Here is a 21,661-nt window from a genome sequence, read left to right as displayed (position 1 = left end):
GCTTCAGGGGCAGTTTGCCACGCAGCAGCTGCTGACATACGTATTCCTGCCATACCATTTTCTCAGTGCAGCAGAAAGCAGTTGATGGCTGTCATACAAACCAGCTTCTCCCACCGTGGCTGAGCCCTGCCAGCTGTAGTGGACAAAGGATGCTTCCAGCACATGCTTGTGGGCAGACCCTGGAAGTGATTCACGAGTGTCCTTTGTCATGGACCACCTCCTGCAGCTTGGGTCCTGGTGCCAGATGTTCAGTAAGGTTCCCACCTGGCAGCAAGTCCTCCATCAGCTCCTAGAGTGGTCCCCGAGCAGAAGGTCCCTGAGGACTGGGTGAATTCTGAACATGACCCCGACTCCGTTCCCCATCACCCAAAAAAGGGTCATTGGTGTAGTGAAATCCTTGGGAAGAACATTGGCACGTGCAGCAGAATGTTTATTAACAGAGGAGTAGATGCTTTTTTTTCAGCAGGGACCACTCTGCAGTACGGGCAGATGGCGCTTATCCCACATTTCCATCCCCACCTTTCTTATAGAGGGTGCAGTGTGCCATCCCCATAACCTTCCTGGATGATCCGCTGGCCACCCTCAACATTCTCTTCTCTTATTGGCAGTAGCGTCTTGTAACACCTTTCCAACACAGTTCTTTTTGCAAGTCAAAAATTTCCTTATTAGCTGTGTGCCGAGGCAAGAATTGCTTTTCCTTCTTGAGCAATGTGTCATCTACTTGTAATACTCTGCTTGTGGGCCTGTCTGACTGGAGTATCAGTGGTGTTTTTAAAAAGATGGGAGAAATAGTCTTTGCAATCCTGAAATTCAAATGACCAGGGAAACTGCTTGGTTTCATGTTTAGAGTCTCCGACAGACAGACTGGGGGGCTGTCCATGCCCTTATCGCCATGCACGGCTACTTGCACATCCTTTTTTTCCTTTCAGAAGACAACAGCCCTCAGTGTTAGTGTGCTGTGAAGCTGCGACCCTGAAACCTTTGTGTCTGTCTATAACCAGCCAAGCACAATCCGGAAGATGTTTGTTCTCCAAAATCTGGTTCTGCTTCAGCTTTCCTCTCCACCACTGCTTTATCCCATGGTGCTATGATTTGTGGGCAAAAATGCCACTTGGGATAGTTTTTCCCTGTCCCCCTGCCTGCTTTCAGTACCGATGCAGCCCTGAAGCTTCAGGCTGAGAATCGGTGCGTGGCACTTAGCCCAGTTCTTGCCTTCACCTTTCTGAGGTCTTCCCATGTACACTTGCACCTCTCCCGTCAAATGCTGGACCAGCAGCTGGGCACCTCTGCTCCCTTCCAGCTGAAGGAAGGCTCTATGGACATTGTTCTTCATCTCCCTCACTTGTTTTGCAGTGGCCATGGGCAAAGTTGGAAGCTGACAAGGTATTAAAGGTCTGGCAGATCTGTATGTTCTCCCTAAACCCTCCACCTCCACCCACCTAAGTCTGGAGCACCTGCAGCACCCATAGGGCTGAGAACACGCTCTAAGGACATACAACCTTACCTCTGGGCAAGGGTAACCTCTCCTGGGGGTCAAGACTTGGCCCCACTACCACATTCCCAACAAAGCACATTGTGACCGGGCGCAGTTTGCTCCAAGCCTGGAGAAACACATGCTTGTGGCAAAGCATTTTTTCAGTTGTACCGTGTCCTGGGCTTGAAGGATCTGCTCCTTGTTCTGAAGAATCAGGAAAAATTCAAAGAGTAGCTTGTGAAAATTAGTCTTTATTATAAATATTTGCTCCACTGGGCACATCCTGGCATGGACAGCTGCTCCGTGCTGCTGGGACACGCGGTCCCGCTGAGGAATGAGCTGGCTGGGTCCGCAGCACCAGTTCCCACAGCCATGGGACACTTCAGAGAAGTGTCACAAGTCCAGTCCTCCCACCTCTGGAGGGAGTAAATGTGGGTCAGGCTGTGGATGGTGGCAGATTCATTTTTTCCTTTTGAAACCTTTTCATGACTTTCTTCACCCAAGACTTCTTGGGATCTGCGCAGATCTTGGCACCAGTGGGAGTCACAATTCTGCAGCGAGAAAGTGAGGAAAGAGTGAAAACGTGAGCTGCGAGCTCTCCCTTTCCCGTGCACTACTTCCCCTCCTCCTTGTGTATAGCCCCATCCTGGGTGCAGACTTGGAAATGACTTCCAGCAGCCCCAGCCCTACTCTTGCACCATTGATGGTGCATGTCTGAGTCTTCCCAAGCCACTGGGATTTGCAGAAAGCATCAAAACCTTGGTTTTCTCCATCTGCCCACCCCACAGAGCTGCTCTCCTACTGCAGCCCCTCCCAGGCATGTGCTTCCACAGGAGGATGGGATGGGGGAGCTGCTCCAGCTCCCAGCCTTGTCCCCATGCCGGAGATCAGAGGCAATCCCTGGGGTACTCACACAATCGCAGGCAAGGAGCAGTCTCGGGGTGTCTCATAGAAACTCTGCACGAATCGGACGGGTTTTTGTGCATACTCGAAGCAGCATTCAGTGGGCGTGAAGTGGGCTGTGAAGGGAAGGGACAGACATTGTGAACACCCTTGGAAACATTTTACAACTAATTGCATTGCCTGACAACAACACCACAGGGAATGGAACTCGGGACAGAGGCCATAGAATTTCTCGGCAGCTCCCACAGCAAACCATGATAGGGATTTATTTCCCTTCATGGCTGCAAGCACAGGACTGGGAAACACAGACAGCAGCACAGAGAGGACGTGGCACCTCACAGTCCACATCACTACAGCTGCCCAAGAGCCCAGCGAGGTCAGGGTGCTCGTTGTGGGGAACAATGCTCTGGGGGCTTCCAAGGCAAGAGCACAACTTGCAAGATGTTTTAGGAAGCTCCAAACAGCCACATGTGCTCCCCCCACACCCTTCAACCACTTTTTTTATCCAGCTGAGACCTGGAGAACAGCTGCCAGAGTATCCTCCAAGCTCGCACAGCATCTCCTCAAGCCCCTGAGGTCACCTCTGCAGAGGAACCTCTCTGTTTCACAAGGACACAGCTCAACCCACACTACTGGCCCTGCAGCCAGCTTTGCTGAGGCCACCCCCTACTCTCTCCATCCTTTCCTGCACTCCAGGATGTGCACAGGACATGTGCACACTTGGGTCCTGTGGGGACCCAAGCTCTAACCCTTAGGGGATGCCCAGGAGGTGCCTTACCTGCAGCATGGTGCAAGGAATAGGTGAGGAGCATCACAAGCAGGATGGTCCTTGCAGCGAGCATGGTGGTTGTGAAGGGGCTCTTCTTTGGTCTTGTTTTGTGCCGCTCTGCCTGGTGTCTGTGGCTTTGGCTCTGGCCCTGCCGTAATTTATCCTCAGCACGCCACCCACTCTAACCGCTTTCCCTAAAGTTCAGGACCTGTTCTAAGAATCCTGTTCCCAGGGATGAGGGGATTTCTGTCGTCATTTATTTTGGGGGGCACGTCCAGCGATGTGTAGAAGAGGCTGAGGAGCGGGGCAGCCACTTCTGCTTTCTGTAGAAAAGCCTCAAGGGGCTTCCAGGAAGTTTTGGAAGAACTGAGATTTACCCGGGAGAGCAGATTAAAAACAACTTCGTGTGAAGGTGAGACATCACGTATAATGCTTGCCTGTGTATTTCTAATGGGAGAGATGACTCAAAATCTCTGAGCAGGAACAGGTCATTGATGGGTTTTGCTGGTTTGCCCGAGTCAAAGGCAAGTGACTGATGCGCCTTCCCAGCCAGCCTGGCCGTGCCAAGGGTGCTGCGTTAGGCACGGACCTGCTGGAGCACTCGGCTTGGGATGGGGTGAGACAGATGTTGTCAGCCAGGAAAAAACACTGGACAGAGCTAGGAGGGACCCAGGAGCAGAGATGATTTTAGTGTGTTTAGGAGGCATTGTAGAAGAGGAAGAAATGGGGCAAGAGCAACAGGGCATCTGAGGAGAGTCTGGGTCTGATGCCGGGTCTGATCTCCAGTCTTGCCTCCTCTGCCTCCCGCACTGGCAATGGGATCAAAATGAGAAGTTTGGAGGGATGGGATCTTGTGGTCATCAAACAGACAGTGCACAGACAGGTAATTTCTGCAGAGAGATGGGAAAAACCCCACCACAACCCCAAGAAAGTGGCCCTGGAGAGAGCCCCGAGGGCAGGAAAGGCGGGTAGCACAGACACCAAAGGCAGCTCCACAGGGCACTAGTGGGCATCAGTCCAGCTTCCATGCAGCTATCTCCTCCTGGGAAGGTGAGATGCAGCAGGTCTGTGTGAAAGGGGTGGCAAGGACCTGGTGGAAACCCACATGGGACGATGGTGGGTGGGAGCACAAAGGGGGTCCTGGTGGTGGCTTGGGAACGGGGCAAGCCAGGGCTTCTTGGAGGAGAAGAAAGGTAGAAACAGGTTTCCTTGAAGATTATCTCATGTTTGCGCGACTTCACTGGAAAGAGAAAGCAGAAGGAAACAAGTAAAATATGCTGACAACTCTAGTATAGGAGATGTCTGCAGAACGTCACGTCTTATGGTCTGGCACAGCAGCAGGGTGGCCGTGAGGAGAGCTGAGCATGGCATCATTGCTTTCGAACACCACTTTTCCCCAGGGAAGGGCTCTGCAGGAAGAAAACACCTGATACACAGTCCCTGATCCCCCTTATACAGTCTCTGCATCCCCCCTGGCTCTTCCACCTTCCCCAGCCCAACAACGCAAAAGTCACCACACCTTCTAGACATCAGATAAAAGCAAAAAGTTTGGTGGGAATCAACCTTTAGAAATTAAATTGGGTAGGCATGAAGAAAACCAAAAAACAACAATGTAGAGATGGGAAATGTTCTCTGACACATTATGTGGGGGGGTTTGAGTGGGTAATCATGAAAATTAGTAGTTTCACAGGGTGTGCTGATCCTCTGCATGTGATAAATGCCAAAGAAAATGGAAAAGCACAAGTTGTTGCACGCTGAGGCTGCCGGTCTGTGACACTGACACCAAGACCCTCGCTCAAGGAAGCCTTTGTCAAGATCCACCACGACTGAAAAGGCAAAGGTAAATATAGCAATAACCAACTTCCATAAATTCACCAGAGCCTTCTTACCATGGCTGGGAATAATGGAAAAGGCAATAGTAGATGTGTCAAGGGAAAGAGTATTACAAATGCTATGATAGATAACAAAGACCTTACAGAAAAGGGGTCAAACGTAGATCTCTAGATCAGATGGTGCTACAAAACCAATTGGCATGAGATGATCTATTAGAAGCCAAAGGAGGGGTGTTAACAGCAGTTGTTATTTCTGTGCAGAATCAAGACAAACAAATAGAAACAAAGGCAATGGCAATCCAAAGTCACCTGAAGGTTTTTCATAAAATGGAAAGAAGTCACCCTTTTGTTGGGTTGGACACCAGACACCAGCAAATGCTTTGAAAATGTACTTAAGATGATGTTGAAATCTATCTGTATAGGGCCAACGGCTACAATAGCAAACCCGTTTCTGATCAATTCATTGTTGGTTGTGCCGAGATCACGCATCTAAGCAGCGCAGAATTACTCAGCAAGAGATAAAGTTGATGGCAACACAACTGCACAGGAGAGAAAAAGAAATGAAGGCAGAAGAAAACCAGGTCTTTACCTACAAGAAAGAACATGATCCTGAGGTCCAAAGTGTCCCTGCCATGTTTATCCTCCCCTCACAAGGGCCCTGCTTGGAGGGATCAGAGGTGGGAAGTCTCTGGGGCCAGTCTGTTCCCTGTGGGTCTGGGAACTGGAGGGAGCATGGATCAGGTAAAGCTCCTTCCTGGCCTCAGCTGAGGCTCCTGATGGCCTGGGCCACCCTGCACTGCTGGCACAGCACCTCCAGAACATGCTATCAAGTAGAAAGGATGCTCTAGGCCAATCCTTCCCAAGGAGCCAGGCAGGGCAAGGTCCTGCAGGGACCTGGTCCTGCTCAGGACAACAGCTGAGAAGCTGGTAGGGATCCACATACACCATGGGACTGGGGCAGGAGACCTCTCTGTGTGCTTAGCCAGGACAATGCTCCCTCAAGCTGCAGTACCTTCTGGTGCACCTCAGAGAGCTCCACCTGCCTCTTGGTGCTCATAAGACCTCTGGTTCCAGACCCACAGTGTGTCAGGCACGCTCCACACTGGAATTTCTTGCCTGACTTCCCCAACAGAATGAAGACAAGTCTTGACCCACAGTGGTAGCCCATGAGGTGCCTTATCTACATCACAGCATGGAGAGAGGGTAAGAAGCATTGTGAGCACCAGGACCATCTCTGCACTGGGCATAGTGGCTGGTGACGGCTCTTTCTCATAGTGTGGTCCTCTGCCTCTTCAGAGGAGCTCAGCTGTGAGCTCAGGCAAGGAGGTGCTGCAGTTGTCTTTCCCACACTAGCCCACTTCCAAAGAATTTTGACCAAATTCAAATGAAAGCCCGGTACGGTTTTGTCAGCCAAGGGGATTTCCACATGGTGTGAGATCTTCAGGGTTACTAACCAAGATGATACCTAGAAAGCCCAGACAGACTTCAGCAACTTCTGTGTTTATTGAGACGGGTCTGTTGGAAAGCCACAGGGTCCACGAGGGAAGAAAATCTGCTTCTGCAGAAGCATGAACTCAAGGGATCCCAAACCCACAGAGAGGGGATTCATATCAATAGGAAAGGCAAAGCCCATGCAAAGTCACTTTTCAGCCCCCAGCCAACACAAACGTGCTGGAGATGGCTGGATGGCTTGTGAGCTCCCTGGGGAGCATCAAGCAGGAACACAGCGACCGCTGCTGCCAGCGGCCCCCAGCAGCCCAAAAGCTGCAAGATATCAAATACTGCCAGAAATTGCCTCGCATTCCATGCTGTTCCTATGGAGAAGAACACAAATATTCAACCAAAAATCCCTGTTTAGATCCGAGAAGCATGGGGTGAAAGAGGAAGGGGGTGCAGCCAAGGCCACCCTTGCAGATGAGGCCGCTTAGCCCCGAGGCTTCAGGGCAGGGCAGGAGGCTGAATCAGGCTGAGGGAAATGGAAGGAAAAGATGGTGTTCAAAGTTCTTAAATGTTTTTCTAACCTCTCCTCTCTTTGCAGCCTGGAGGCCTCCCAGATGCTGCAGGGACCTGCAGGAAGGAGGTCAGCCTTTGAACCTGGGGATGGTTTCTCCACATTGTGCTCAAATCTTCCTTCCTCACCCAGCCACTCAGACCACCAGACCCTTCTGCAGGTCTTTGCCAGTTACAAACACCTCCTGCTCTTAAGGTTATTTCCCTATTTTCCCTTTTTCCCCAGGCTGTAAGTGGAAGCATGGAGCAGCAGATCCCCAGGGCACCACTCTCCCCTCATGTGCTGCGAGATACCCAAGGGGCCACCTCAAGCCCTTCTTCATAGTGGCAGCCCCAGTGGAGCAGGACATCATGCCTGGGACTGTGTCCTCCCTGGGTGCCTCTTAAAAAACTTGGGGGAAAACCCACCCAACACTGAGAACTGCTCTGGTCATGCCCAGGTCTCCTCAACCCCAGGAGATGCACCTCTGCCCATGAAGGCTCACAGAGCTGAGGCAGGGCGAGCCAAGGCTCTTCCCAACCTAGCAGAAGCTATTAAAATACATACTCAAACCCCTGTAGCTGCTGTGTTTTGGCTCAGCTCTTGTGGAGAGATGGGGTCCCTGTGTCTCAAAAGCATGGCTTGGCCCAGGAGGAGCTGGCATGAGGCCACCCATGCTGTGTGGCCACCAGAGGACTAAAAATAAAGCAACTCTAACAGGTCCCACAATCCCTAAGGTCAGCACCTTTTCTTCCTGCGTGTGTTCCACCCAGCAACTTGGAGTCTCCCTGGGCTGTAGTAAACTCCTTGTGCTCTCCTGCTAATCCCTGCAAGTATCTTGCCTTTCTCCCACAGCTTTGCAGGCGCTCCCCTCCTTTCTTGGCCACCTCCGCTCTGCCGCAGGCTCCCTTGCAGACTCGAGTGCCACTCCAGGAGCCTCTCCCCAGACCAGGTGCCACAGTAGCCTCCATCCCACAGAGGCCATCCCAGTAGACAGCTTTTTAGAGACCACGACACACTGTGAGCTGCAGCTAAACTGGGACCATGGGCCAAGGTGGGGACGTGGGCCACATTGCTGCTCACAATGAACTTCTGTCTTTCCTGCAGTGCGCTCGGAGAAGCGGGGCCAAACGCAGGTGGCACGATGCTGTCACAACCATGGCATACATCTTCGAGCAAGGGGAGCGCAGGCTCCCCCGTGGCCTCAGAACAAGGGAGCGCACAGCCTGCCCTAACCATGTCTGGGGCAAAGCCACCACCCAAGGGCTGCAGCCTGGTCAGTGCAGAAGGATTTGGGAATGGATAGGCATAATCTTGCTGTAAGACCACGGTATGTCTCCTCATGGCCTGAGGCTTCACCCAACCACCCCTCAGCTACGGAAGTTACTCCAGGTGGGTGGCCAGGGCAGCACATGGTGCTGGTGGCTGAACAAGTAGAGGGGCACCAAGCCGGCAGGGTCAGGGAAGAAGGAAGAGAGTGCTCTGGATGGAGAGGACTTTGAGAAGTAAAAATACTCGTGGAGATGTTGCTTCTGCAGAGTTGTGTGCGCTTAATCTGGCAGAAGATCTGGCCTGGAACGCTCCGATTCCCCTTTCTCATGTTTTCAGGCCACTGTTATTGCAGCCAGATAGATTCACGACTCCCCAAAGCCCCCTTCATGTTTGTTCTTTTACTTTTTGGGGAAGGGAGAAGCTGATGTGCAGTCATGAACAGATGAGCGCTGGAAACCCCCGCTGCTGGCTCAGGTTCCCCTTTCATTTGAGGGGGCTCTGAAAAATTTGTTTGTTTACATAAAAAAAATAAACAGCATCCTCTTGATTCTGCGAGAGAGGGGAAGCCCTGGGGGCATCTCTGGGGCAGCCTTTGCCAGCGGTGGTGCCAGTGCAGGGAAGAAGGAGCTGAGCAGAATAAGTCCCACATTTGGAAGTGGGGTCTCAGCAGACAACCACGTGCACACAGTTGTGCTGAAAAACAGAGCCACACAGCAGAGAGGCTGCTGAGCATCACCAAGTGTCTGAAACATGTCTCCGAGGAGGCAGTGGGAGGATTAGGAGTAAACTGTTCCCTATTGTCTTCTGTTCTACCCAGTCAATTTGGCTCGTCTCCATTTACAACAAGAAACCTAGTTTTCCTTCTATTAAAACCTCAGCTTCCTAAGTGTGAAGCCCTTCCACGTTTCTTGGGGGTGTTCACTCAAGGGTCTTTCCAAGTCCATTTTGAAGCTCTAGTTGACCCAGGATACAATTACAAACCAAAGGTGATGCTCTTATTTGTTCCCAGAGCCAGTGCTTACCCCTTGACTCCAGATACAACTGCGCCTGCACTTACAGCCTGAAAAGACAACTTTAAAATGAAGAAAACAAGAGTTTCTTCCAAAGCCTGCTTCCTACAGCTGGACCCTGGGGACCACCAAGTACTGGCAGCTGGTGATCCAAGCCACATCCTGTGCAGTAAGTCCTGCCTCGTGTCAACAGACATGGAAGCTGCGGGAAGGATGTGCCCAGGAGCCCTTACCAGGGGTTTATCTGCAGGGTCACTGGACAAGCTTGCCCCACCGACACAGGGGACAGAGCAAAAACCCACCGCAGCTCGGCAGGAAACCCTCAACACAATGGGCAAGGAGAGAGACGGGATGGGTGCACCTGGATCAGAAACTGGAAGCAGCCACTTCACTAATGAAAAGGGAAAAAAAAAACCCAAAGAATATTATGCAATGCCAGTTTTCTCCAGAGAAGGAGAAAGGCATTTCTCTCACTGAAAAAGGGAGAGCGGTGCTTGGTGAGTCCTCTTTTTTTTTAAAACCTTGACCTTTTTTTGGGCTCCTTGAGCTCAAGGCAGTAGTGGAGAGCTGCTTTTGCTCAGCTTTCACAGCAAAGCTACAGTAACATGGGACAAGGAAGATGGTCACTGAAGGGGTACATCCATAGCAAGTCCTGACCACCCAAGGGGTTCTACAGCCACAAAAGCAGCCCTTGCAGTGACGCGAACAGGGCGCAGTGCTCATAAAAGCAGAGATTAAGCAAACACAAATCCTTCAAGAACCACAGCCACACAGCAGAACCACAACTATTCAAGGGAAAAGCCACCAAAACCGAGGGGCCGTCCTGCATTCTGCTAAGCCAGCATTACGAAAGCGGTGGTACGTTGGCTTGAGCGGAGGCACGGGCGTGCTTACGCAGGAATTCATAAAACAACCACCACACCGAGCAGTGACAGACATACGTCACAATCCAAGTCTCAAACTTGAGAGAATGGAGACTGCTGGGTCACTGCTTCACAGCAATAACCATGCCCCTCACACATCATCCTGGAGAGAAGCTGGAGCTTGGAGAAGGTGCCCAGAGGTGTCTCACTGCCCCATCCAGACTGCAGGGAACAGCAAGAGCGGATGAGGCAGGAACAAGGGTGACCCCAGCACAGGCAGTGCCCTGACCAGCAAGGTGACGTCCCACAGGGTCTGAACACAAGTAGTAGAGCCAGGTGCTGGTAACAGGGTCCATCAACAGTTCCAGACATACCAAAGTGAAGAACCAGATCCAGGATCCATTGAGGGGGATGGCCACTCACCAGCAGGAGATGAGGACAGGGCTACAACACCAAAAGGTCCATCCACCCATCCAGGAGATAACTTACCTACTACCTAGATCCAGGCTCTATCCAAGAGACAGTCTCACAGCCAGGACATCAAACCAACGTTCTTACAGCACAGCCAAAGCAGAGAATGAAGACCCCAGCCTAGGTTTAAATAGGGCTTCTGGGCCTTGGGCAGAGGCTGTGGGGTGGGAGTCCATCCACAGGTGAGGCTGGTCAGGGTGATTAAGGCCAATTAGTGCCCTCAAGACCTGCCCCTGTGCCACTGGATGGATCCCGTAGGGATGTGAAGGCATGGAAGGGAGCCTGTTTGGAGTTTCAGTGATCTCTATCAAAACAGCCAGGTAATGTGGTGGTGGAGAAGGCTTGCACTGATGTGGAGCTGGAAACCAAAGACGTGGGTCAGCAAGGGATCAGAAGGGGCACACCATGACCATGGCCCCTCTTGGCTCCTATGGTTAGGGAGGAAACCTCAAGGTATGCGCATGAGTCCAGCGTGCTACTTGCAGAAGGCAAGCCTTGTTCCAACTGAGCACGCTAGACTTGGCATTGGTTATTTCCTGGGCCTAATTCTACACCTGAGGCAGCCCCGAGACCTCCAGGAAGAGCACAGGGAGGTCCATAGTTGGATGTCCTTTGCCTACCAGGACTTTCCCTGCACTATCAGACATAGAGAAGCCAAGGAGCAGCAGCAAAGAGGATGTGCCACCAGACTGCCAACAGACAGGGTGTCCAAAAGCTCCTTCAGTGCTCCAGAGCCACAGCCCCTGAATGGCTCCATGCTGGCGCCTGCACTCGGTCTGCACGTCGGAAATGATTTCATCACTGTTGGAGCTGACGTTTTTACACAGCTCCTCACTCCCTCACCCGTCCTCTCCCTGTAACAAAAAGGAGAAAAAAAAAAAAAAAGTGCTTTTCTTTCCACAGAGCTTCTTAACCCCTCCCCGATGACCTTTCTGCCCTGGTTATTCATCTAGAGGAAGCTTTCACAATCTTCACCATGTTCCCAGTGCACGAGCAGTGCCGGAGCATTCGGCAGAGCTGCTGTGCAGGGTGAAGCCAGGGCATGACCAGGACAAGGGCTCCTGGGACGTAGGGGAGAGCCTCATCCTTGACCCTCTTGCTCCTTCCAGCATCCCGTTCCAGGCGTGACCCTGGGCACTGTCTCTTGTATTGCATTGCCTTTCTCACTTCTCCTCCTCAGCACTAAAGGAGCACATGAGAGCAGCCCAAAGCCTGGCAGAGGTGGGAGAGGTCCTAGCTCAGCCCCTGGCCTCTCAACCCGTTACGGAACCAACTTGGAGCGTAACCTTTGTTTTCTATGGGTTTCCATTTGGTTGCGGCTTTGCTTAAATAAAACCTTGTCTGGTTTTCAGCATTGCCTTAGCAGAGTGGGAAACATGACTCCCTGTGAGAAAATATACTCTCTACAATTTTTTGGCAGGCCTGAAGCCCATTAACAGTAAAGAGGTGGAGCAATAACTCGGCCACATCAACTGTGTTGGCTTTGCCATCTCTCAACAATGCTGAGATTTTCCCCGCAGTGTTTAATCCCACGCATTCATCTTCACAGCTCTGCGAGGACCAGGCTTGGCCACCCAGCTCTAGGCTGGACCCGCTGAGAACAAGAGTTTCTAACACAAGGACTTTATTACTTTTACTTTTTAAAAAAAGGTACAGAAAATATATATTTCACACCCCCCCCATCTATACTGGATACACAAATGAATCAGAGCTTGTAAAAGCCATTGTGCTCTACAGCAAATGATATTTTGAGCCCCAGGAAATGGTGACACCCCCAGGCTTCTTCCTCCTGAGCCGACACTCACCTTCTGCTCTCCCAAATTGCCTGTTGCAGAGCATAAGGCGATTAAGAACAGGGGTCCAGTCCTGCCTTGGGTTTTAACTGCCCTCCATGAGCGGTGCCAGTGTCCTGCCTGCTAACAGCCCTGGGAGCAGGAGAGGGGAGCAAGGTGAGCACAAGGATGAATCCAGACTGGAGGAGCAGCTCCTCCTGATGAGTACCAACATGACCGCGGCAGCTGGAAGATGGTAGGAGTCAGCCGTGGAGCCAAAACCATTACAAATTCTGCAGTGGGACTCAAAGTGGTCAGACCTGCCGGGTAAACAACCATCTTCCCAGAATTGCTCCAGGCAAGGATTTTACTTGTAGCCAGACAAGACAAGTGTCCACTCCATTTGCTGTAGCGCCTGGAGAGTGATCCAGCTCCCATGGATACGCACAAGCCATCCAAGACCAGCAAAGAAAAGAGAGAAGGCACAGTGTTTTCCAGTGTTTCCAGAAAAGTCGCGACACAGCGATGCTCCGTAGCAAGAACAGGACATTACATACATTCAAATGGCTAAAACACTTCACTATAAAAATAAGGTTTCTAATGTTTCATATAAAAATAATGCCATAGTACACTGCTTGACGAACTGCGAGGCCGCAGTCCCCAGGCACGCATGAGCCAGGTGGGTGAGGAGGCAGCGCCAACAGCCCCTGATTTACCCTCCAGGTAAACCAACCCCAGCCAGCGTCGCACAGCTGGGCTGCACAGGAGTGCTCCTGCACAAGGATGGCTTTCACCCCAAATCCATAAATACAGTTCATCTGTTTGCATCCTGCAAAGACCAAGGTGGATCCCTGACTCCCCTCTCTCAAGTCAAGAAAATGCAGACATAAGGGCTTTAATGACAGCAGAAGCCGGACAAAATCGCAGTCTGTCCTCTCCACCTGCAGGGCTGGATGAATGTTCTGAAGGTGGGATCTGATGGATCTCATAGGCCACCTTCCTCTAGGTCTGCTTTACAGCTGCCCCATCATTTCTTCTTTGATTATTTTCCTTATTACACGGTTTTGCTTTCTTTTTATACAAGCATCCTTTGTGCCTCATCCACTGAGGTTGGATAGAGGAAGATCTGGCCCTTAATATGTCTCTCTATGTATGAAACATCATATCATGAAGACCTTTACATGGTCCAGCAAAATTCATACTGGAGTCAATGTTTAATAAGGGCTTTCAGGAACTGACCACAGATGAAAGATAAGGCTTACATACAACAACCTCTAAATGTGTTAAAATCAAAACCATTTGGGGTTAAAAAGAACCCTGGTACTGTTATGGTGCATTAATAGTCCGGCGATAAGTATTAAAAATAAGAAAAACTAAAATGCAGCGGAAATGTAGGACCATGAACAGGCATTTTGTGCTTTTTTTGTGGCTCAGCAAATGTGCTGAATATGGGACCAAAAGGATGGTGTGTCTGCTGTGGTGGAGTAATCCCTATGTGACTAAATCCGGAACCGCATTTAGCTCCTCCAAGGAAGTTTTTCCTAGGTTTTGTGCTTGCAGAGAACAGCAAAACCCCTCCAGTATTTTCATAGGCATAGCAAATTACTGGGTGACTCCTTGTTTTCTCCCATTTTCAAAGGTCATCCACATTATCTTGCCCTGGTTGGGCACAGCTGATGCTTCAGCTAGCAGAGAGATTTATTGCAGTTTATTTGCCAAGAACCAAGCCTTACACTAAAGCTGCAAGAAGAAATGCCCACAGCTGTCGAGAGAAAGGTGGCCTGGTTTCAAAGAGACGAGATAGACTGCAGGTTGACGGCTCCTTTGAACGTGAAACCTGTAGCACTGATCTTCAGTCCTCTAGTCAGATGCAGTTTTCATCACCTCTGTCTGAAAAGCTGGACTACCACTCAAATCTCCAGCAAGAGTAAACGGGGTGTTCGACCAGCCCAAGGTGAGCCAGCACCCAGCTGATGACCAGCATCAGGCTCGGCCTGACAGAGCAGCAACCTGAGGTGCAAAGAAAGAAGCAGCAGAGAGCTTGTTAAGTGCAAATCGTGTGGTTTTGGTGTTAGGATTGCTCAAGCTGGCAGAGTCCAAGTCCAATAGCATGAATGAGTAGGTGGCTTCTCAGCTGGGCCAAGGTGAAACGCAGAAAAATTCCCAACAGCAATTTGGAAATTTCACTTCTGCCCAACGCCTGGCAAAGAGCCACCAAGCAGCTCTACAACAGCAACAACCTTCTTGTGTAACAGTGCCAGAAAGACAAAATGCCTCCGATTTTTTTTTTTTCCAAAACACCACCATTGGTAAATGATGACTTATATACATTTTTGGACATTCTGCCTTGCAAGAAAAAATCAGTTTTCTCTGGTATTTTTATTCCCTGCCTTGCTTTCTACTGGTCACCAGTTCAGCAGAAACTTTTTTCCTGCAGCAGCGCACATATAGTTTAGGTCAAGTATGTGCACACCGTAAAGCCCTCAGACAACTTCCATTGGATAAGCATTGCTTTCATGTCCCCTCTTCTCGTAGAGCAAGCCCTGTACCATTTCCCTTGACATTTCTTCTGCTTTGATTCCAAATTTTAGGTACAGCCATGCAGCAGCAACACTGCAAGCCATCAGACCCCCTACCACAGAAACAGGGATGACAAAGTTCATTTGAGATCTTGACAAGAAGCTGGGAAGAGGCAGATTGTTCGGTCTTTCTGTGGTCACCTGTGCTTTGGCTTGGCCTGAGGACGCTTGACTAGTAAAAACTAACATATCTGAAGGATCTTGCTTTCCTACGGACGATGAATAACCAAATGTTTTAGTACCAAAAGCATCTGCAGAGTACCTGGCAACCTTGTTGGTGCGGGCAGAAGAACCTTCACCTATGGCAGTTGTGGGGTTTAGAATAGAAGCTGAAGTAATCTCTGGTGGGACTGGAGTGGCTGGGACTGTGGCGATCCCCTTGCTGTCCAGGATGGAGGGGAGAAATGAACTAGATCTACTAGAAGCAGTTTCTGGTGTGTCGACTCTTGCATTTGTAGTATCCAGGGATTCATTTGTAGAATGTACAGGATGGTCTGACCCTTTAGTAATGACCACAGGGTCTGAATTTGAGCTAGGAGAAGTCATGTCTTGAACATAAGCCGTAGCATTTGCAGTGTCCCCTGCAGCTTCCTCCATAGATCCTACAGCCTTGTCAAAGCCATGCACCAGAGCCGGGGGGTGCAGGGTGGGCTGACTGGAGACCGTGTTTGCTGCAAAAGCTGTTGAAGGTGCAGACTTTAGGGGTTCTCTGTTTGCTTCTGGAGAGACTTCAGAGCGGGCAGCGGTTTCCCGTATCGCAGGGGACAATCCTGCGTGGAGCTGTGTGGTGTTCTGCGAGGCTGGTGGGGACTTGCTGGATGCCTCCACCCTGTCAGCAGGAACATATGTTCTCTCCAAAACTGTTGTGCCAGTCCCTTGGAAGAAAATAGTTGGAGTGGGGGCTTGAGGTGGCACTGTTGCTGTAAGACCGATATGTTTTTGAAAAATACCAGGCCCTTCTGGTGCGGCTGCTAACTTGGGATCACGTGGAAGTGAGGACTCTGTAGCTTTTTTCTGATCCAATTTCTCTACAATCTTCTTCACCCAGTCTGCTGCTGGATCCGCACAAAGCTCCACGGACCTCACGGTAATAAATCTGAGAATAAAAAGGGATCGCTTACTGAATAAAGAAAACAGTAGTTTAGACAATCAGCACCATGGGGAAGGCGTGCAGACAACAACATTGACTTTCTCAGCTCCCTGATAAACACCACGGGGGTTGGATGGACTATTTATTTCAGGAAAAGCAGGTGCCTCTGAGATCTGGCCGACCGTGACTCATGGGTGAAGGGTTTTCCCCTAGAAAGTCTTTCTCTTTCAAAAGCATTGTGCTGATGTTTGGATGCAGTGTTTGCCTCCGGTGCTCAGAGCAGGAAGCTCTGCCAGCTACAGGGACAAGCATACATGGAGCTAAAACTTTCTCTTTTACTCTATGAGATCAGAGTTTCCAAGGTTAGCCCAGCAGTTTCACTTCGGAACAACTTCTTGGGCTGCAATAAAGTGGTCTCGATGGTGCCTCACCTCCAGGGTAAGTAAAAAACAACAATTATCCTTGGGAAAAAAATGTAGTTTATCTCATCCAGTCATGTTCACAAGCCTGAATCTGTGTCCAGAGAAAATACCTGCTTTCACAGAAACACGTGAGCCCTGTGTGCTTCCTCTGCCCCATTCTTCCAGCAAGTACATCAATCCCTTCCCCCATCGCTTTGTCCCTGTCATGTGAGCCCCTGTGATCTCACTTGGAGGCTGTCAGTTTTTAAATAGGGAAAAAACCCACCCATCCTCCACTCTCTTTCCAGACTGCTCCTTATTCCAAAGCAAAGGCATTTGCTGATGGTTTTATGCTTAGTAGGTGTTGGAGGGTGCAAGGCAAGGAGGTGGTGGTGGGGCAATGCTTACATGAAGGCTTGTTTCTTGCAGCTGGGTTCAGTCCTGCGGTAGCTCCTTATCCTCTTTGCCGATATCTCAGATGTAAACCGACCACATTCTGTTGAACATTTCAAAGGTGCTTTGGGTTGCCCTGAAATAAAGTTTTCGACATATTAAATGTTGGCTTTTCATTTGGTACAATAAAAAAAATTGCACTGTTTCTTTTTGCCCTTCTTTGGGGGCGAGTCCAAAGTTTGCCATGAAAGTTTCCAATCCCTGCTAAAATAAGACAAAGACAAATCCTGTCAGGGGCATGAATGTTTTTATCACCCAAACAGGTGATAAGATACCCAGAAAACTGAAAAAAAAAAAGTACTGTGAAAATTGGGGGGCTCTAGGGGCACTGTTGCATCTTGCCTTAGAGGATGCACAAGCGCTGGCTGGAGATGCTTTGTGCAAGCACCTGGACCTGCAGGTCCTCAGCCCCTTGGCCACAGGAGGACTGCTTTTAGCACAGTGCCCAGAAGACATATTTCTTCATCCTCTGAAACACTGCTTCAACCACCACCCACAGACTCTTGGTGTAAGCGGTGCAGCTCAGAGGGCAGGATGTTTGTCCTCTCCTTATCTGGATCAGTCATATTTCTTCCTCCCGTGGGAGCTCCCCTCTAGGTGAGCATCCTGCTTCTCTGCTGGTTTGTGGTCTCCAAGTGCCACTTAGAGAAAAGTGCAGAGAAAAAATCCTTTGGTGAAAAATGCATTGGTCCCATAGGTATCTCTTAACTCAGCTTCACAGCACAGTTCCTCACCAAAAATCTCTTTTCCAACTCCAACAGAAAATATGGTTTTCATTTTGCAAAAATGGAAAAATAAGATCCCTCTTGACCCTTTCAAGGGGCAAAGCCGGTCACAGTACTGGGGACCTTTCATTCCTGCTCCTACGCCCACCCTCCAAACAACGTTTGCCAAGCAAAAGGAGGTTGCACAATGCAGCCTGGCAAGTTGTTTCCAATATTCCATTGGGCAAGACTTTGCAAAACAAGCTGTGATTTATCCGTGACCCCCTGTGAAGAAAGGAGATGGAGTCCAGTTTAGATCATGCAGTCTCTACAAATTGTTGTCTCGGATTCCCAAATGAATCTGGTGAATTTGATGCAGTTCAGTTAGGAATGCAAGAATTTGGGTGCAAGAATGAGCATCGCCACAGGAGAATCATCAGCTCATTTGATTTATTTACTGGAGAAACCCATAGTTATGAAGAAATCCTGTGGTCTCTCTACAAGAAGTACACTTCAATCTCTACGTCTCTGTAATGCTAAAACAAACCTCTTTTTTTCACACCAAAATGTCTCCTGTGGCACTTTAGGGTCATGAACGCTCACTCAGGAATGACTGAATTCCCAACTAACTCTCATTATCCACAGGACACACTGCTGGTTGTCTTTCGGGAGCGCTGTTCAATGAAACAGGAACAGCAACAAGGGGGCCAAATCTGTCCCTGTGGACAGTCAGGGAGGTGGATGGCAGGTGGTGGGCAGGGACTGCTCCCAAAGGCCCCCTGGTAACTGTTAACTGATTTGCCAGTTATTGGCATCACAAATAAATGGTTTGCAATTAATTGAATTCCTGTTTTCTCCCAGAGTGGAGGAACTTTGAAAGCACCTTCCGTAGAGAAAGCAGTTCCACAGGGCGTGCAGAGCCAGCCCTGGGGATCACCCTCCTCCCAGGGCACACAACCCTGCTTCTCTGAGTTGAATCTTTGCCAAAGGGACAACAGAGACACCTGAGATCTGGGATTTTATCCACCTGGGACCACCACTCCTTAAAGACACACCGGGTGCCAGCGGTACCTGCTCTTCAACAGGGTTCCCAAAGCGACCCTGGCCAGGGAGCAGCACCAGCCTTTCTCTCTGCAGAGCCAGCCTGATTTTGTCACTTTATAGGAGAAGGATGCTTGGCCGCAGCAAGTGCTGCCAGGCTGTGCGGAAGCAGGCAGCACGTTCCCAGGGCAGGGTAAGATGCTTGGCTTCCCTGTTGTCTGCTTTACTGGAGAACCTGCATGGAAATGTCAGAAGAGGAAGAATCTCCATCCTCAGCTGCCCTTCTTGCTGCCCTCACCCCTCCCATCTGGTGGCAGCAGGTACAGATCTCAAGGGCTCTCTGCTCCTTTCCTGTAGTGGGAATAGATCATCCCTTTGTCCTGGGCAAAGTCCAGCTTTGCTTGCACTGATTGTCGCAAATCTCTCTGCCAGCTTGGCAACACACCCTGCTTAATTGCTGCCTTGGGCAGCAACCACTGCTCTGTGCCATGGGCAACTTAAATCCAGCCCAGACCAGGGAGAGGTGGGCCCACCTCCTCCCGGCCCTTGGGCCCCACTCAGCACCACCCAGGAACACACAAAGATCGGCGAATAGGAGAGCATTTCCCACCTGTGCAAACACACACACATATGTACACACTACATGCACACTGCGTGGGCACTGGAGCTCCAGGCAACAGCATCCCCCGCCTCGCGGCGATGGGAGCACCAGCATCCTCAGGACCAGGACCCTCTGTGGACAGACACCCACCCTTGGGCAGGCTGTGGTCTACCCCCATGGCATATCCTTGGGGAACATGAAAAAAAAAGGGAAAAAGAAATGCATCGCACTTAATTTCTAATATGATCATCAGAAAGTCTCTCTGATGCTGTCCTCACCTACCCTCAGGAGTGACAAAAGCCGTCACGGGGCTGCTCGGATGTCTCCACTGCCAGGATCACAGCTGTAAGCTTCCATGCCCCCTCCCAAACCCATCCTGATCCTGCTACGAGATCTCGCACAATCCACAAAGGTCCCTCAGTGCCCATTGCCCAATCCAGCACCATCTCCATCCTCCCCTCGCCCATCACCGGCCCCTCACTGCTCCCCTGGGGAGCCCAGGGCTGGCAAGCGGAGCTGCGGCTCACCTCCTGCCGGGATCACCAGGCGCAAGATGCTCAGCGCAAACAGGATCCGGAGGCAAAAAGCCTTCATGTTCGCGTGGTCAGCAGTAGGGAGGGCAGACGGAGAAGGATTTCGAGCAGTGTTTCCCGCTGCCAGCTGCTTATCGCATCCCCTGGATCGGCACAGCTGCTGCAGCTCGTATCAGGATTATGAAAATCTGAGGCAGGGTTTCAGCTGTTGTTCACAGTGACGACAGGAGGAGGAGGAAAAAGAAGGACAGGGGAGGGAATACTGCCTGCTCTGAAGCCAGGCGGCTCCTGGAATTCCCCAGTTACACTTACATCAGTTTTCTTAGCCGTGCAGGGCAGCTCCAGTCTCCTTGGCAAATTATACACGGCAGGGACTTTCAGGAGTCAGCTGCTCCATCCTCCTTTCCCACTGATGCGTTTCTGGGCCAGACAGCCTGTGCTAAGGCACCACTGTCCTTTGGCTTGCGAAGCTCCCCCTCCTCTAACCTGCTGCTTCTTGATGCACATGAAGCTCGTTATTCACCCCGAATGCAAAAGCAGCGATTCCCATCCTTTTTGGCAGCCATCTTACAGCCGCAGCGCTGGTTGTTAGGCCAAACGAGGCGGCATTTGCTAATCGGGATCACAAGTTCATCAACTAGGCTGGCGAGGTCAGGCTGCCTCTTTGGAGCATCACTCAAGCGCGGGGTGAGCAGGGACCCACTGGCCGCCCCACGCAGCACCGCGTTCCCCGGGCGCGTGTGCTTGTTGCGACAGCCCCGGCTTTCGGTGTATGGCAGGATCTCAGCATTGGGGTCTGTCTAATGCCAAGAGATGGAGTAAGTGGTCCAGATCTGCAAGCCACCAGGCTGGTTGGGGGATTTCCCGGCACTGGCACAAAGCTTGGTCCGAAGCGGACATACCATCACAGCAGTCACATCCTGCACCTTTACTTTCTCTTTCATCTCAGGTCCCAGCAGAACACATAACAAATTTCCTCTGCCAACTCCCTCCACTGAAAGATGAAGATAAGGTCAAAACCAAGACAGTGTGGCTGATTCAAAATCTTTTTTTTTCCCTGGAGTTTTCTTAGAGCTGGTGGAAATCTGGCTTCTCTGTGCTGTGGGAAATTCCAACAGTTCCAGTTAGGATTTTATTCCTAAAGAATGAAACCCCCCTGATTTCCCTATGAGCTATTTTTAAAACATTTGCTGAAATTCCCAGCCCGTAACTTCAGCCATGGTTTATGTGATAGCAGAATATAAAGCCATTTCAAGGAAATGAAATGAAATGAAATGAAATGAAATGAAATGAAATGAAATGAAATAAAATAAAATAAAATAAAATAAAATAAAATAAAATTAAGACCTTGAAGAAGCCTGTCTGATCCAGCCAGAACACAACATGCTCTTGGGCTGGTTTTTGGCTCTTTTCCCAAATGGTGTTTTCTCAGGCTAGGCAGAACCTTACAAGAATTTTTTTTTTCCCAGCATCTGGCATTGCCTGAGGCTATTGGGCTGCTGGAAGCTCTGGCACAGCCCACACACGCTCACATCTCCCCTGAAGAAACAGGTTCTGCTTCTTCTGCAAAGGGGTTACTGGCAGCTATGGGTAAGGCTGAGGAAGGGCTCCAGCATGGACATGAAGTGAGAGGGTGGCTATTCTGTTTGCTAAAGGCATGACCTGCCACGGGCATTATGCCTTTATTCACAAAGACCTCTTTGGCAGGGTAACTCAGCTGGTTTTCCTGTGCAGGCTGGGATGGTGGTGTTTTACCAGGCAGGGGAGTCCTCCAGGACACTCTTGGAGACCCCCCCTTTTACTCCCAGTGGGTTTGACAGTCGGATTTGGAGGTGGTGCAAGGAAATACTGCAGGAGGAGGGTGGAGGGCAGACACAGCCCAGCACGGCTCTGTGGGACACAC

General features: G+C 50.4%; 2 protein-coding genes across 5 annotated transcripts; both read right to left on the bottom strand.

Annotated features, from left to right (window-relative positions):
- Window positions 1–596: 596 nt before the first annotated feature.
- Window positions 597–9,855, bottom strand: CCL17 (C-C motif chemokine ligand 17). The gene is made up of 5 exons (XM_054079075.1): window positions 6,018–9,855; window positions 5,036–5,040; window positions 3,156–3,327; window positions 2,388–2,493; window positions 597–2,025 (listed from the first exon to the last, which is right to left on the bottom strand). Exons 1-5 carry the CDS (start codon window positions 6,223–6,225, stop codon window positions 1,911–1,913), a joined length of 606 nt encoding a protein of 201 aa, XP_053935050.1. The 5' UTR covers window positions 6,226–9,855; the 3' UTR covers window positions 597–1,910.
- LOC104068360 (uncharacterized) lies at window positions 3,227–20,834 on the bottom strand. Of its 4 annotated transcripts, XR_008452071.1 has the most exons (5): window positions 19,753–20,834; window positions 16,835–16,955; window positions 12,390–16,031; window positions 10,603–11,438; window positions 3,227–4,386 (listed from the first exon to the last, which is right to left on the bottom strand). XR_008452071.1 is itself a non-coding variant. In XM_054078922.1 (3 exons), exons 1-3 carry the CDS (start codon window positions 19,817–19,819, stop codon window positions 14,840–14,842), a joined length of 1,380 nt encoding a protein of 459 aa, XP_053934897.1. In that variant the 5' UTR covers window positions 19,820–20,834; the 3' UTR covers window positions 11,482–14,839. The 4 variants fall into 4 exon arrangements, 1 of the variants encoding a protein (XP_053934897.1); XR_008452072.1 differs by lacking the exon at window positions 10,603–11,438; XR_008452070.1 differs by lacking the exon at window positions 3,227–4,386 and having other exon boundaries at window positions 9,873–11,438.
- Window positions 20,835–21,661: the final 827 nt, after the last annotated feature.

The sequence above is a fragment of the Cuculus canorus genome, chromosome 13 (assembly GCF_017976375.1).
Source record: "Cuculus canorus isolate bCucCan1 chromosome 13, bCucCan1.pri, whole genome shotgun sequence".
Classification (NCBI taxonomy): domain Eukaryota; kingdom Metazoa; phylum Chordata; class Aves; order Cuculiformes; family Cuculidae; genus Cuculus; species Cuculus canorus.
This window is presented reverse-complemented; position numbering and strand designations above follow the sequence as displayed.

Coding starts and splice junctions, on each gene's coding strand:
- CCL17 (XM_054079075.1), bottom strand. CDS start 6,225: ATGCCCAGTGCAGAGATGGTCCTGGTGCTCACAATGCTTCTTACCCTC. Junction 2,494..3,155: donor TTCCTTGCACCATGCTGCAG/GTAAGGCACCTC, acceptor TTCCCTTCACAG/CCCACTTCACGCCCACTGAA. Junction 2,026..2,387: donor TGCTCCTTGCCTGCGATTGT/GTGAGTACCCCA, acceptor TTCTCGCTGCAG/AATTGTGACTCCCACTGGTG.
- LOC104068360 (XM_054078922.1), bottom strand. CDS start 19,819: ATGAAGGCTTTTTGCCTCCGGATCCTGTTTGCGCTGAGCATCTTGCGC. Junction 16,956..19,752: donor CCTGGTGATCCCGGCAGGAG/GTGAGCCGCAGC, acceptor ACTTTATTTCAG/GGCAACCCAAAGCACCTTTG. Junction 16,032..16,834: donor TGCAAGAAACAAGCCTTCAT/GTAAGCATTGCC, acceptor TTTTATTCTCAG/ATTTATTACCGTGAGGTCCG.